Raw genomic sequence first — 16,781 nt, forward strand, 5'->3', positions numbered from 1 at the left:
GAATCTATCATTTGTTCCTTTGTCATGTGTGCTTAAATACAGATGAAAATGGTTGGTTTAAATAGTTTCAACATCCCAGTTCCCTCTGCTGTCTTACTACTACATATGTTACTCTGTAGTATTAATACTGTGAAGGCAATATTGTCTGGCACTTGCGAACCCAGAATATTCTGGAAATCAGCATTTGTGATCTCAATAACTGTTATGTCATTGATACCCATCTGCTGTTTTGTAGACTACATTTGCACCTGCTCAAATGCTTTTCATAATTTTTTCTATAATAATTCTTATTCTTTGAGAATAAGTCATATACCATATTAAGTACACTATCAGAGAGAAGAACTTTATATATTCATTGATTTCTGAGGTTTTTTTGCCATTAGAGGAAAGAAAAAAAAACTTCCCCACAAATCCCAAACTCCTACTTTATCCTTCCAATAAACAACAGGGTCCTACTGTTTAACGAGAAAGAATATATGTGTGTATAACTGAATCACTATACTGTACACCAGAAACTAAGACAACACTGTAAATTGACTATACTTCAATATAGAATTTTAAAAAAAACTTCCCCACAAGCACCTCTCTTGACACAACTGAAGGGTTGCTGGTGTTTGGTAACGGAACATTTGTTGAAGGAAATGCAATCTGGGTGAAGTGTTCTCTACCCAGTACTCATAACAGCATCTCCTGTGTGCATAGTTCTCTTACTGTACGATTCATGGTATTGGATGCTGGGTGGGAAAAACAGCAAACTTTTATACACCATTTCCCATGGACCAGAGAGGTTAAGTAACTTGCCCAGGGGAAAACAGATAGTCACTGCCAGAGCTAGATTTGAACCTGTGGGTGGTTTAACTCGAGTCCCTGCTCTCTCACTCCGAACTGTACTACAGTACAGGGTTACAGAATTATCTGGTGGCCTTGGCTACATTAAAACAACAGCAACAGCAACAATACAAATCCTAATTAGCATGAGGGGTACCCTAATCTGTCAGGTTCTAAGAACCTGCTAGGAGTCTTGGCTGAGCTGGGTGTGAGGCTACTGTGAGAGTTTTTTTTTTTAATATGTAGCCACATTCAATTGGAACCACGACTTCCTGTGAATGCCTTATGATGTTATTTGAAGAAGGGCAACAAGCATATGAATTTCTAAAAAGTTTCTTGAATTATATTGATTTTTAAGAATGGATGCAATTAGTAGTTCTCATTAGTCCTAAGGATTATTTATCTTGGCATGCTTTGCTTCCACATGGAGCTTTTAATACACAGAGACTTTGCAGCTTCTGCTGCTGTGATGGTATAGGAGTCAGACGTGGCTGGTAGCTTTAAACATGCGCAGTAATGCACGTGTGGATGCTGCCAGCACAAATGGAAAAATGTATCGCCTTAATTGAAAAAACAGGCTGTGTCTAGCCTTTTGACTCCCTTTACATTTAATCTGACTACTCACAGTTTCTGGGAGGGTGGGAGGGAGGGAGGGAGCGGGATTTGGCCCTGTTGTTCATCCGAAAGATCTTGACAAATTGAGCAGCCTGAATTCTGATGGTAACCCCCCCGCCCCACTGCTCCTCTCACTTGTCAAAGGGAAACAAGCAAGACACAACCAGGGAGATTCTGAAGCCAGATGATGGTGTAGTTCGAGCTTCTCAAACTCTACAGTGCCTTCTTACAGATCCATTCTGCCTACTCCATCTTGATAAAATGCAGATTCGGATTCAGGGAGTCTGGGCTGGGTGGGTGGGGGAAGGCTGAGATTGATCCTACTTTGAGTAGCAGGGCTGTAACTGACCCTGTCCACCCAGCCTTCTATTTTTAGGGCTGTCTTGATCACCTGAATCACCTGGGGGAGTTTGAACACCGTGGATCCCCAGGCTCCACACCAAACCAATACATTAGAGTCACTGGGGCTGAGGCCAGATAGATGTTTAGGAAGAAAAAAAAGCTACTGAAGTGATTTGATAATAAATCTGCCAGCTTTTTTTTTTTTTCGGTGGGGGGAGCAGGTAATGACAGCTTTGAAAATTTCACTGTAGGAATCAGATTGAGATGCTTAAAGACAAACTTTCTGACATCCTAAGAGCTTCCTGTTTGATCTAAGCTATATGAGAAATCTTAGCACCCTCCCACCCTCCTCCCCGCCCGCACCCAAGGGAGTTGACCGGTTCTTCTTCATGATTGTGCCCAGTCTGCCTTAAATCAGAGAGCACAGAGGAAAAAGGAGAGCACTTAATGATTAGTTTGTTGACCTGCTTAGCATTAGATAATGTCTGCGAAGGCTCCCGGAGTACGTCCAGGGAAGCTGGGGCCCAAATATGGAAAAGAGGAGTCATGATTATGAGGTAGGAGTTGAAATTACTGTCGCGAATAAAGTGTTGTTTCAGCTCTTTCCTGCGCTCCTGGGTTTGAGTTTCATTTTGGGTGGTGTTCAGAGAGCCAGGACAAGCTGGGTGGGAGGGCTGGCCTATGCCTTTGTTGTGACGAAACACCAGTTCCATGGTGGGCTTCTGTGGGTTGCTCCTTTCAGTGTGGCTTTTTCTTTTTTTGATCACTGAGGCTCTCCAGCAACTGGCTTTTTAACATTTCTGAAATTTTGCTATTGATCTTTGCCCCTGAGATCCCGCAGGAAGGTAAGACACCAGGTGGAGACGATCTTGCCGGCATTCCTCCTTCTATTGGGTCCCTTTTAAAATGTGTAGTCTTGCTTTAAAATCAGGTATTTCCCATTTTTGTTGCATTTGTGACTTTTGGTGCCCCAGCTCCTTACCTTGTCTAAGGGTTAGAAAAAATAAGGGAAACCCCATAGTCAGAAAAGAAAAAAGTCGGACGTTCCTTCTCTTCCTTTTTTTGAAAGCTTGTACACAGCCAGAGGGATGATGTGCATTGTCACTGTTACCTCTGCACCAGGGAGCATTCTGGCCGAGAAGCAGAAATGCTCGGCGTGGTAGGAGATAAGGGATTTCTTACAGGGTTGCATGTACACGATATGGGCGCCTGTGTCCCTTGCTGAGCCCGAAGTCACTGTAGGAAAGTGGACGTGGGTGGGAGCCAGGACACTTGGAACCTACCTCTCGCTCTCCCACTCCCAGTGTCAATGACACAAGTGACCTACGGGAAAAGCTGGTATCCTTCCCCGAAGAGAAAGATCAGACCAATTCAGTGGGCATCCATTGAGTGTCTATCATGTCTGGAGTGCTGTTCTAGGCCCTGGAGTACAGTCTGGTGGGAGAGACAGACCCAGAAACACTTTTCCACCCCAATGTGGTGAGTGCCGTATATGCTCAGGGAGCCAAAAGGGAGGGGACCTAAGAGCCTGGGCAGGATAGGAAGGGCTAGATCAGGTGGAGAGGACTGAGGAAGAGGATGTAGTGTGAGCAGAGGCAGAGGGGACACAGTGTGAAGAGTTTCTGGAAGTCAGTCTTGCCATTGAGTAAAATGGGAAGTGAAGCCAGGAGGTGACAGGAACTTGCATACCTTTGTGAGGAACTTGGATTCTAAAGGGAATCAAGAAGCACAGAAGGAAGGATTTTAAGCAGGGGTGTGCTGCCGTCACGTGTGGATGGAGGAAAGTTCCTTCAACCTGTGACTTCTGAAGGAGAATCTGTGCCCATGCAGCTTTTTTTTTTTTAAACAAGTCTATTGAGATCTAATTTATATACTGTAAAATCCACCCATCGGAAGTGTCCCGTTCAGTGGTTTTTAGTATATTTGCCAAGTTGTGTAACCACCACAATCTAATTTTTGAACATGTCCTCACCCCTCAAAGAAACTTTCTGCCCATTTGCAGTCATTCCCATTTCCATGTCCAGCCATAGGCAAGAAGTCATCTTTGTAATTTCTCCTTTTTCTTTAACATTAAGGGGAATGTTTTCTATGAGTGTTTTATTAACTTTAAGGAGTCTCTTTGCCAAATTACAAACTCTTACTCTTGGCTCCCCAGACCATTCCTGTCAGCAATGCTTTAGATTGCATATAACAGAAACCTGTCTGGGACTGGCTTAAATACAGATGCCTGCTGTCTCATGTAATTGGGAGGCTACAGGTAGGGTAGACCCAGAGGGCAGTATGATCAGCTGCTTAACGTAACATCAGAGACCTGTGTTTTTGCTGTCTCTCCACAGTGTCGGTCTGGCAGTAGCTTCACCCAAGTGCTGGCCTCTCTGGTCGTGAGGCAGTTGTAGGATGGCATCCATTGTCAGTGGGGCCCCCTGCTTCCTCCTTCATAGTGGGTAGGTAGGAGGAGTTCCTTCCTACAGTCTGATGGGTGAGCTTAGTTCCTGTTGCCCACCCTAAACCAATTAACTAGGCTGCTCTCTGGAGCTGGGAGTGGGCTCTATGGGGGCTGGGTGGGCACCTGTGACCAATAGTGGGATCTGCTCAGGAGGCTTGTGAGGAACAATACATGAGCATCTTTGAAGCTGACCCTAGCTTTTTGTCTCTGTGAAAAGTGTCATGAATTGAGATCTCTCTAGTTCAGGAGTTCATCACAGTTTAGTCAGGGAGTGCTCTGAAGTTTACTTTTGGATAATATAATAGTGTGGGTAAAATTGGGACCGGTGGTCACATTAACTTATGTGGGAAATAAATGATTTAAGTCTCATTAGAAAAACCTGTTTGCTTTAGGCTCGAAATGTTTAACTGTGTCACTAGTAGTAAATAATAGAACATCATTCTTATCTAGTTATTAAGTTAGCCCCTTGGAATCTCTCCTGGAGGAAAAAAAATATAATCCTGTCCTGAATATGTCAGTATTCGAGTTACTATATGAACTTGAAATGAACAAAAATTGACTTTGTTTCAAGTATAATTCACGCTTCACTAAGCCAAATAGACAGTCTGCCAGTTATTTGGACTTTACTAAATTTTGCTTTATATGTAGTGAAAAAGCAAGGTAGGCCTCTGCTTTGCAAAGTAGTTTATTTGATTATGAGCTGTATTTTCAAGTCTGTTTTGGAGTGAGGTTTGTCCTCATGTAAGTACTGAGCGTTTGCTGGTGCAGCTCTTAATGGTGAGAACGGATGTTGAAGAAAGCAAACACCATATGCCCTTTGTTTCCCGTGCATGTCCCCTCCTGGAGGCTGGGTGGAGTGTTTCAGCTGTCTCGAATAATCTCCATTTTGCTGTTGCTGCAGACTTTGCGGTTCTCCAACTCCCCCCCCGCCCCCCACGTTAGTTACAACTTCTTCCTAATTAGGTGGCTCGTCTTCCTCTTTCTCCTCCTGGGTCACAAAGGTTCCACATTCTCAAGTGCCAGAGACTGGATTAATTTTGAAAAAAGCGTTTCACTTGATTTGTGACAGAAATAAGAGCAGAGGAGAAAAAAAAAAACCCACCTAGTGTGAATGTGTAGTGGGAGGGGCGGGCGGGCTGGGTACGGGACAGGATGCTTAGAATAATTCTGCTGCCAAGTGAATCACAGAGACTTGCAGTTCTCGGCAAGCACGGAACACACTCCTGCCCAGAGTTCAGACACAGTCAGCCCGCGCTCACCATTTCATACTCCACAGTATGGAGTTTTCCACAGCCAAAGCCCCGAGTGCCGCGGATGCGTCTGAGAGTGTAAGTAGGCCATACATCTGTTTCGATTGTTACCACATCTGCATCTTTTGTAGCCTCTTGTCTGACTACTTCGTAGGCTGGGCGGGAGACATGATGGGGAATTTGGTTCTGGCTCAGTCCTTCGGCGATGGTGAGCAACACCGTTTTCCATTTGGACCCTGGTGTCAGTTTTCTTGTTTGTGGAGGAAGAGAATGTCTTTCCCCAAGCCCTCCTCTGTGATAGAAGTGGCTTTTGGCTGAGCCCTCTGCGTAGCAGCATCTGTAAAGATGGTGAACAGCCCTGTCAGTCTGGTATGAGGGCTTGTTCCTTCTCCTGACTGCTATCAATGCGTTTTTTTCCAGGCGACACAGCACACAAGACGACCCCAGCCAGCCAAGCCCACTCCAGAATCCCCACGCCTGCAGGTGGCCCTTTCAGCATTGAAGTGTCCTTATCAAGGGTTGGGAGCAGGTAGCATTTCTGAGGCCGCTGGCAGGTGTGGGAGGCTGGGATGAAGCTGTGGAACCCAGCTTTCCTGGGGCAGGCAGGAATAAAGGGGCGGGAGGTGAGACTGAGATGGGAGGCAGGACAGAGCTCTAGATTGGGGTCTGTTCAGGGCACTGTCCTGTTGCTCGTGCCTGTCAAGGCGGCAGGCAAGGCTCAAATCCTCACTAAGCTAACCGTAGCCCTGGGCCACTAACAAAAATCTCTCCTAGTCTTAATTTTCTCATTTGAAAATTGTAATCATTGCACGTCATGGTATTGCTGGATTATTTGAAGTAATGAGAGTGAAAGCCCCTGGCGCTTGGTAGGCACTCTCTGAGTGATGTATTTTGCCCTTTTTACCCCTTCTGCTTCCGTAGTGGGTTATTATACCATCAATGCAAGTAGTGTGCTGAAATGCCCCCAGCTTGTTTGGGGGCAGCCTTTGTGGCTGTTGCATTCTCTTGGTTGGTGTCATAGGTTTATCTTGAGATTGGCCAGTTGGCCTGATTGCCCTTTTGGTCATGGCCAAGCGACTCCCTGGAACAAGGAGGTCTCCGGGGGAAGGTGTGAGAAGATCATTCTCATGTCTCACAGATCTGTTTGCATGAAAGATCATGGGGACTGGGGACCCAGGTCAGGAGGCTGTGTCATGAGTCCTGGAGGGAGAGTGATCATTCAGAAGAGCCAGTTCTGGTTCAGCTTTGAGTTTCCAAGTTATGAACACCTATATTCAGCCGGCACAAGGGAGAGGACAAAGAAAAGATAAACCTTGAAGAACACTGCGCAGTAGTTCATCTGATTTCTGATTCAGAAGTCGGTGTAGGACACTGTTGTGGTGACTTTCCGTTCAGTTGTTTCAGACAACTTGTTCATGGATTTAGGCAACCACTATGCACAGTGATCAAGTCCTAGTTGCCTTCTCACCATTATGTGTATTTGCTTGTTTAGGGGACTTTCTAGAGCTTGTCTTGTTAATTAGGTTTACTCTGTGCTTTATATTTGCTGACTGCAAGTTTAATTACTAATGATAGCATTTCCTTGTCAGTTACAAGTTCTCCCACCCCTTCCCCCCATTGAATTCCACATATTTTATCACCTATTTAGGCTACAGTTGTTTGCCTCTAGCTGGCAGGACTCCTCAGGTACTGTACCCATGAGCTCTAACACAGTGCTAATTTTTATGATTGATTTTGGAGACATCGTGTCATCTGTATACTTCTCGTGAACGATGATTTAAGAGTACCTTTTTTTTTTCTTAACCAACATCACAATCATGTATCACAGTTTACCAACCTTCAGTAGCTGTCTACTGCTCTTCACTGAAATCTGCTTTCTTGCCCATGGCCGCTGTGCCTTGTATGGTCTGGCACGTGCTCGCCTTGCCAGCCTCGTCGCGGTCATCTTTCCCCTTGGCCACTGTCTTCCACCACACCGGCGCCCTGGCTGCCCAGCTCCTGCGGAGTCCTTTCCTGCTGCTGGGCCTGGGCACTTGAGGTGCCCTCTCCTGGGAGCACCCTTCCTTTCTCTGGCTCTTGCTTGGCTGGCTTGCTCCGCTTTCGGGCGTTACTCAGAGAAGCCCTCCTGGGCCATCTTATCTAAAGGGACTTCCTCCATCTTAAGTTTCCTTTCTCCCTTCCTGTCACATCACCATATCTCTTTCTTGCAGAGCCATTATGTCGCAGCCTGTAAATCCCTCTTTGCCTCATTGATTTACTTGGCACTTGCTGTCTCCCCACCCTCTCTGATTTCAGCCCCGGTGCGGGCAGAGTACTTGTCTGTCTTATTCCACTGTATTCCCAGCCCCTAACTCAGTTCTCGACCCACGTAGCTCAACAAATATTTGTTGAATGAATAGTGGCTTTGGATGATTGATACAGTGGATGACTTTTAAGTAGTGTGTGACTGCAAGCTGATAGAGTTCCATCTCTTCTGTGCTGGACCCTCCCCACCTCACATGTCTCCATCAATGCTCTGGCACTTTGGGAGTACTCTGGACCCCAGGGCCCTGTTTCCCTCTCCTGGTAAGCCCCTGGTTGGTGTCCAGAGTAGCCCTCTGTTTTAAGCATCATTTTTATTCTCAAAATGAAAACCACCTGTCTTGAAAGTGATTTGCTTTAAACAAATACTTATTTCTTTACCGAGACCTTCTCCCCTTCTGCCTTTCCCTGCCCCCTGCCAAGAATAGTAGGAAAACCCTCTTATCTTGCAAAGTGGTTTTCCCTCTGGTCAGAATCTAAAGCTGGACAATTTACCACCTGGTATGCTGGGCAATAGCTTGACTGCCCTGCCGGTCTCAAACATTAGCGGTTTGTTCTCCTGAGGGGCTTGAAGGGGTCCTGTGATGGGGACTGGCCTTGATACTGCTCATCTTTGGCTGTTTCCTTTAAACATCCATCCTGTAGATAAGGAACCTAGCCCAGGCCACCATGAAAATGGCGGCAGGGGCAGGGACAGTATCTCAGTGCTGTGTGGTGGGCTGTTTGTCAGCTCATTGATCCCTTACAGCAACTCCAGGGAGTGGATAATATTACCCCCATTTTAGAGATGGTGGAATGGAGGCTTACAGAGGTTACATAGGTTCTAACCAGCCAGGGTCTGAACCCAGGTCTCCCTGGCTTCTAAATCCATGTATTTAGTTGGTATACTCGGTGTTTCTTAGGCTTTTTTGGACTATGTCCTGCAGTTTAAAAAAAAAAATCTGGCAACTTAGTACACATGTGCTTATATGCACACATACATGTGGCTGCAAAACACTTCCTGAAGCTGTAGTTGCCTTCCCTGTGTGTGATACACTCTTAGATTCTCCATTCTTTTCAAAGAATGCTGGTCAGCATGTAGCAGGATTCCCTTCTTTTTAAAGGCTGAGTAATACTTCATTGTATGTATATGCCACAGTTTCTTTATCCAGTCATCTGTCAATAGACATTTAGGTTGTTTCCATGTTTTGGTTGCCAGGGGCTAGGGTGGGGAAAGTGGGAGGTTGCTGTTCAGTGGGTATAAAGTTCCAGTTATGCCAGATGAATGTGTTCTAGAGATCTGCTGTACAGCAATACTGTATTGTGCACTTCATTTTTTACAGGTTCTCAAGTTAAATGTTCTCACCACACAAAAAATACTGATGAGCACCTTCTAAATTGATTATGTGGCCCATTGATTGATGGCAACCCAAAGTTTGGAAACAATTTGACACACACTAGTGTAGGTGATATGTAATATATGCTTACTTTACATGGAGGTTTACATGATATAGGTGACTTTAAAAAATGTTTATGGAAATATAATATACATATATAAAATGCATATAAGAGGAAGCTTGTTGAATTTTTGCAAACTGAACATATCTGTGTAACCATCGAATCAAAACACACACCACTAATTTAAATTTCTTTGAGTTAAGACAGGCATGGAGTACAACAGAAAGAGGCCCATGATTTGTTCTGAATTATGTACATCCAGGTTACTTGATAGAATTTCTCTTTTTTAGGTCTATATTTTGTGTTCCCAGGGATGGGGCCTGACTGGCGTTTTAGATCTAACAGCTGCTCAAGGACTGGAATGAGGCCTCCGTAGGGGTGGTCAGAAGTGGGCACAAAAGAAGGCTGGCTGAGGGTGGGCCTGGCAAATGGGAATGAGGAGGAGGAGGAAAAGGCAGGGCCGGCAGCTGAATGCAGAAACATTCAGGTATGAGGATTTATGGTAATAGTATGAAATCGAGATCAGTTTTACTGAAATTGGGGAGGGGTGCATGGGAAGGAGGGAAGGGAACTTGTGATTAGTGTTTCAAGTCCCTAGAAGCCAATGAACTTTTGTTTGAAATAAGGAACGTCCACCTCTTACTGTTGAGTATTGGCTTTTAGAGAAAATTGTTTGAACATACTGAATCAAACTGCTTATTTCTTGGCGAAAGACATAAGTGGATCTCAATACAAAAGCTAGCTAGAGTAACTTAGTGTTCATAATGTATGTGTTCTGTAAAGCTGTCAGGGTGGACAGATTATACTCAGTTCGTTGTAACGGAATATGTGTAGAAATGAAAGGGAGCAAATACTTTCATGTGCTTTTATTTATATATTTATTTTTACTTTTTAATGTGCTTTTAAACATTACATGCTATTACAAAACTTAATGTGCTTGGTGAAATGCAATGATAGCTAACTTTGTCAAACTGCAACAGCTTCCACTGAATCAGGGACTTTGGGATAATGATAAAATCCTTTTGTCTTTGTGGATTAGGTAAGCTCTTTTTCATTGTTCGTGTTTATGAAGGAGACTTTGAACTCTTAGACATTGGGTATGTGTTTCCTGTCATTCTTGATCTGTGGTGCTCACTGTGGGTTTGTGTTTAATTCTGTATGTGTTGTGATTGTGTATGTGTATGAAAAGGACTGTCACACACACACACACACACACACACACACACACACACTGTGGCACAAGAGGACACACCCCAATGGGGACAGGGAGTGTGTGTATCTGATGTACTGTTCCTTTCTTGGAGCCAAGCATCGTGCCAGGGCACTAAGTACTTGCTGAATGAATGGAGAGAAAAGAGGGGTAAATCACAGCCAGCACTTACCAGTGTGTCCTACGTGCTTTGCCTCTTTTCTCTGATCTAGTCATCATAACAAGCCTGTGAGGTGGGCGCTGTGAATATCCGTATCTTTAGAGTGACCTCGTGTCCCTGTTTGCTAGAGGACTGTCCTGGTGTCTGCCTGTTGTCCTAGCATTGACATTGTTAGTGCCCTTTTTGTTTCCAAATGTCGTGGGTCAGATGATAAATTATTTCACTCTGAAGGGTTTTGGTTTGGATAGACAGATAAGGAGACCAAGGCAGAGAGAAGCTACGTCACTTTCTCCAGTCACCAGCCAGTTTGAGGGCGTGCTGGGATTCTTTCCTAGGAGTCTGACTTCAGGTCTTGTCACTTGACCACTAAGATCTGCAGCTTCACAACTTAGATCAAGAAACATGTAGTATAAAAACAGCATGTTTGATGTTTTTCAGTCTCCATATTTAGTGAAAATCATTGCTGTGGTAGGTGACACAGGGCAGTAGGTGTGTGCTAGGTGAAGACCCATTGAAACCCTCTCTGTGTTTTCATTGGTGAACCTGGACAATTGGTATCCTAGAGTGATAATACCGTTTACACGTGCATGGTGCATGTGGTTTACAAAACCCTTTCTCTGACAGTATTGTATTGAAACTTCTTGTACGCCCCGTGACATGGGTGGTGGTATTTCCATTTTATAAAGGAAGGTGCAAGATCAGCAGGATGATGTGGTCACCTACCTGAGGTTTTCCAGCCAGAAAAGGAGCTGATCCAGGATTCAACTCAGATATTCTGTCTCCACCAGCAGTGCATTTTCCACCGTGACGGCCATGCCTTGTATAGCTATTTGAGGGTGCTGTTAGTGGAAGATTAGGATGACCCCTGGAAACTCATTAACCCTAACACAAGATTTCTTGATCTGGACACCGTTCACATTTGGGACTATTTAAGCCGATTGTGGGGACTGTCCTGTGCACTGTAGAATGTTTAGCAGCATCCCTGACTTGTACCCACTCGGTGCCAATAGCAAACACTTCCCTTCCTCTCCCAGTTGTGACAATGAAAAATGTCTCCAGGCAGTGTCAAATGTCCCCTGGTTCACAGTTGCCCCAGGTTAGGAAGCCCTGGCCTAAATATAATAGCAGCATTTAAAGGCGGGAAAAATACAACCTTAAAAAGGTTAGACCTGTCATTTCCCCCTCTCTCTCTCTAGTTTCTAAAGCATCAGAAAAACTATCGAAAGACCCGCAAAGGGGAAGAAAAGAGGACAAGCAACACATTTCATGTGGAATTCACTTCAATAGAAGAATGTTGGGTTCCTGTCCCTAGGAAGGATAAGATAGCCAGCAGTTTTCAAGTTAAAAATCACAAAATTAAAATTGTTTTTTAATAGAAAAGTTGGAATAGAGATCAGCTGAAATATACACATACAAATTCTCCTGTAATCCCACTGCCCAGAGATAACCACAAGTCACATTTATGCTTTAACTCCTTTTAACCTTTCCCAACACGCATGTGTAAATACACGTATCTTTTTCCAAATAGGGCTGTGCCACAAATGCTGTTGTAATCAGCTTTTTGTTTTAGCTTAAATATGCCACAAACATCTTTCTATATCTGCAGTATAGGGATGCAGAGCATTTCATTGTATGGCTACAGTACAGTCTATTCACTCAGCCTCCTCTTGTTTTGTTTCCAATTTTGCTTTTGCTATTACATGTGAAACTCTAATGAGGATTCATGTGTGTGCTTCTAAGCCCTTCAGAGCTTTTTTTTTGGTGTATGTATATTTTTATTGACGTATAGTCACTTTACAATGTTGTGTTAATTTCTGGTGTACAGCATAATGCTTCATACATATACATACATATATTCATTTTCATATTCTTTTTCACCATCGGTTACTACAAGATATTGAATATAGTTCCCTGTGCTATACAGTGTGAACTTGTTGTTTATCTATTTTATATGTATTAGTTAGTATATGCAAATCTTGAACTCCTTTTTTCCTTATAGAAATAAGGAAATTTTAGCATCCATTGAACAGGATATCTAATTCATAATGTGCTGGATTGTATTTTAATTGTATTCCATACCTTTCCCCTTAAAATTATGGAAAATGCACTGATGAAATTTTGATTATGCTCTTAGCTTGCAGAATGGCGTATGGAAAGTTCTTTGGTTTTCTGATTAAATGATGACTAATAAGAAACCGTTTAGGTTTCATGCCTTGTTCATGAAAACTACTCTTAACTGTATCAGGCTACTTCCTGAGTAGGAATTATAGCCCACTGACAGTCACTGAGTCTTTCTTTAAGACTCTGTTCACTGCTGAGAGCAATTTAGGGCTACATTCTTATGAATTCTCATTGCTCAGGTATTTTTCTTATATGTGTTTAAAATGAAAAAAAAAAAAACCTCATGGTGAAAACATTGGAGCGGTACAGAAGAGCTTAAATAAAGTCCTCATTTTACTCCCCCCTTGTTGTTTTCATTCTCTAGAAATTTGTAATGTAAGTAAAAACAATAAAAATATACAAAAAAATTTTAAAAACCCACAAACTGAACAATATGCAAGGTCTGATCCAGCTGGCTCTTTTCAGTTAATGTATCTTTCTATGTCTGCACCTTATTCTGTATAATTGGTGCCCTATTTGGGCTTGTTTTAAGCTTTTTTTTTCCTCCTGCAACAAAGCATCCTATTTTATGTGTGTGCCTATCGGATAAATCCTTGCAGTGGTGTTACTGGGTTAAGAGTCTGTCCTTAGAATTGTCATAGATATTGCTAAATTGCCCTTCCACCAACAGTATATAACCTTGGTTTACTTCTGTCAGGCATTTGTTTTCTGCCCAGCATAAAATATGGTTTAATAAACTGGAAACATGGTTGAACCTCATCTATGGGAAGGGCCATAATTGGTTAGGAGGAGATCATAGTCTTCGTAGTGACAATTCTAGGGATTGGTTTCTGGCCTCGGGGGCACCTGGGAGGTTATGTATTTACTGGTTTTCTCCTGGGATTGGCCTGGAACTGGCTTTGACTTTTGTCAACCATAGAGTAAGAAGTACATGTGTGAAGTTGGGAGACAGTACCCAGGTAGGCAACTTTCCGGTGATGTTTGATGGCGTGTCTCAATTAGAATTGAGGTTGTTAGAAATGGACCTTCGTTACTAAGGAGGTTGCAATATTTAACTTCTCAATGGGTCTCTGAAATAGAAGAGCATGCTATTTTATTTAGCATTTGGTACAATGTACCAAATGTAACATGTAAATATAATAAATGTAAATGTTGCATGATACAATCATTTCATAATCATTTTCACTCCCCTTACCTTTTCCATAAAGTCTTTTCTGATGTTTCTCCATTCTCCATCTTCGTCCACTCCATGCTGATTTTTTTTGGTACTGTCCTTTAAAGAAATGGTAATTATTGGTCAGTACTGCATTTTGGACCTTTTATTGTTTTATTGCCTTATTTTTGACCAGCTATGGCTCCCTAATCAATTTATTTTTAATTTTTAATTTTTTACCATTAAAAAATTGAAGTATAGTTAATTTACAGTGTTATGTTAGTTTCAGGTATACATAGCAAAGTGATTCAGTTGTGGATATATATCTATATTCTTTTGCAGATTCTTTTCCATTATGTTTTTACAAGATATTGAATGTAGTTCCCTGTGCTATATAGTAAGTCCTTGTTGTTTATCTATTTTATGTATCATAGTGCATATGTATATGCTATTCCCAAACTCCTAATTTATCTCCTCCCGCCCTGCTCCCGCTTTCTTTCCCCTTTGGTAACCTTAGGTTTGTTTTCCATGTTTGTGAGTCTGTCTCCCTAATCAAATTTGAGCCAGCCCTTGGTTTCTAGTCCTCATCACCCTAGCATGATGTTTGGCACATACATATTTTGATTGGCTACTCAGTTTAGAATTCTCCTGGTCTTACAAGGTCTCTGGGCTTGGTAAAAGAGGACTGTGCCTGGAAAGCCCCGCCCCTTTTCTGGCCCCCAGAACAGTACTCATTAAGGTCTCTGTTGCCTCACTCTTCAGGGCCTTGCTTTTGTGCCCAGGGGAGGGCACAGCAAGGTTCCATCTTTTATTGATTTGGTGTTTGAAGCAGTAGAGCCTGGCAGACGTTTGAAGATGGTTCCGTGATCCCTGGTGGGTGCAGCAGCTGCCACAGCCGTGGGTAACAGTGTGGGCGCCTGTGTTCTCTGAGAAGTCCGGGGGCTTTCTGACGGGCACTGCAAGTCTTCACTTATTGCCATCTTGGCCAGAATTTCATGAGTAGGCCTGGGGCGAGCCATCCCGAGGCTGAGATACAGAGAGGAAAGCAGGGCTGAGGACACTGACTTCTCAGATGTCAGTGAGCCTGAAATCAGGGCAACTCTTGGTCCACACCCCTTTTCCAATACTCTCGCTAATGCTAGGACATGACCAAAGAATTTGGGGCTTGAGGCCTGCGCCCTGAAGGTGGAAGCTGATGTCCGTTTAGGTTTGGCCTCCAACAGGGCTCCTTGCCGAGGATGAAGGGGCCTCCTCTGCCCGCTCCTCAGCCCCCTAGGGCTTACACCGGGGCCCTGCTGACGTGACTCCCCCAGGAGCTTCCTGACTCGGTCTGGAACCTCAGCAGAGCATCTTTAAAAAGAACGAAACCAAAGAACTTTATTTATTTTTCTTATTGTTCAAGTAATATATTTTCTTTTATAGCAAATAAAGAGGACTTTTTAGAGACAGGCAGTGTGGTCCAAGGAAAATGGCCTTTGGAGCCAAATGATTCTGGGATGGAATGTGGGCTCTGTGACTTTTTCCTTAAGGAACTGTTACGAGCTGAATTGTGTCTCCCCCAAATTCACATGTTGAAGCCCTAACTACTTGTTTCTCAGAGTGTGATATTTGGAGACAGGGATTTTAAAGGGGTAATTGAGTTAAAATGAGGCTAGTCTGACTGATACCCTTTTAAGAAGAGGGGATTAGGGCACAGAGAAACGCCAGAGGTGCACATGCAGAGCAAAGACTATGCGAGACCGTCAACATGGCGAGAAGGTGACCATCTGCAAGCCAAGGAGAGAGGCCTCAGATGAAACCAAACCTGCTAACACCTTGATCTTGGACTTCTGGTCTCTGGAATTGTGAGAAATAATTTCTGTTGTTTAAGCCCCCAACCTGTGGTGTTGGTTACAACGGCTCTGGCAAATGAATATAGGTGCTTTTAGCAAGTTGGCTCCTCCAATTTTGCTTCTTCCATCGCTAAAGAGAGGACCACACCACCTACCTTTTGGCGTCTATGTGAGGAACAGACCTCATCCTGGCTTGTGGAAGGTACTCATAAATGATGCTGGTGATTTAATAATGCAGTGATAAAAATCACTACCCTGTCCCCCACCCAGGTTTTCTGGCCTCAACCTAATTTGAGGATTTTTTCTCTTTTTTTCTTTGCACTTTCCTTTTAAGTCCTTTTCAAACAGGATTGCAAAGAACTCCTGGGATCAGAGGAGGTGGTACTTCATGGCTTTAGCAAGCAATGAAATATTTTCTTCTGAGTAATCCTTTTCAGCTTTTAATCTCCTAACATACTGGGGTTCCAGGTACAGTTTGATTTAGGACAAGGATTCTGCTACTAAAATTGATTGGAAGCGACTTTCGGTGTGCTGTAGATACTTCCTGTACCTAACATCCACTGTACTAGTTTGCTAGGGCTGCCGTAACAAGTACCACCAGCTGGGGTACTTAAAGGACAGGGCTTTATTGTCTCACAGCTCTGGAGCCTGGGAGTCCGAGGTCATGGTATGAGCAGGGTTGATTCCACAGACCTGAGCTGTGAGGAGGAATCTGTCCCAGGCCTCTCTCCTAGCTTCCAGGGGTTGGCTGGCCATCTGTGATGTTCCTTGGCTTGTAGATACATCACCTTGACCTCTGCTTTCATCTTTGCATGGAGTTCTCTCTGTGTGCATGTCTCCGTGTCCAAATTTCTCCTTTTCATGAAGACATCAGTCATATTGGACCAAAGCCCACTCAGATGACCTCGTCATAACTTGCTCCCCTGCAGAGACCCTATTGCCAAATAAGATATTGTGGATTAGGATTCTAACAGCTTTGGAGGTACACAATTCAAGCCATAACACCAATTTATATTGGAATCCAGTTTGCCATCTGTATAGCTCGGCCAGCAGCTGGCAGCTTCCCGGGAGAAGTGCCCTCGCCTG

General features: G+C 43.6%; 1 protein-coding gene across 8 annotated transcripts in view; it reads left to right on the forward strand.

Annotated features, from left to right (window-relative positions):
• Nucleotides 1–16,781, forward strand: part of SH3KBP1 (SH3 domain containing kinase binding protein 1) — a 300,059-nt gene that overhangs the window by 69,761 nt on the left and 213,517 nt on the right. The window contains exons 1-2 of one of the 8 annotated variants that reach the window (XM_064483353.1): nt 5,387–5,559; nt 5,902–5,964. The exons of 5 other annotated variants lie outside the window; for them this stretch is intronic. In XM_064483353.1, the coding sequence (XP_064339423.1) occupies nt 5,509–5,559; nt 5,902–5,964 (114 nt within the window). In that variant the 5' untranslated portion in view covers nt 5,387–5,508. Of the gene's footprint in view, nt 1–2,203; nt 2,343–5,386; nt 5,560–5,901; nt 5,965–16,781 lie in introns of those variants that run through there. 2 more of the 8 variants (XM_064483355.1, XM_031445774.2) reach the window with 2 other exon arrangements.

This window comes from Camelus dromedarius, chromosome X, assembly GCF_036321535.1.
Source record: "Camelus dromedarius isolate mCamDro1 chromosome X, mCamDro1.pat, whole genome shotgun sequence".
Lineage (NCBI taxonomy): Eukaryota > Metazoa > Chordata > Mammalia > Artiodactyla > Camelidae > Camelus > Camelus dromedarius.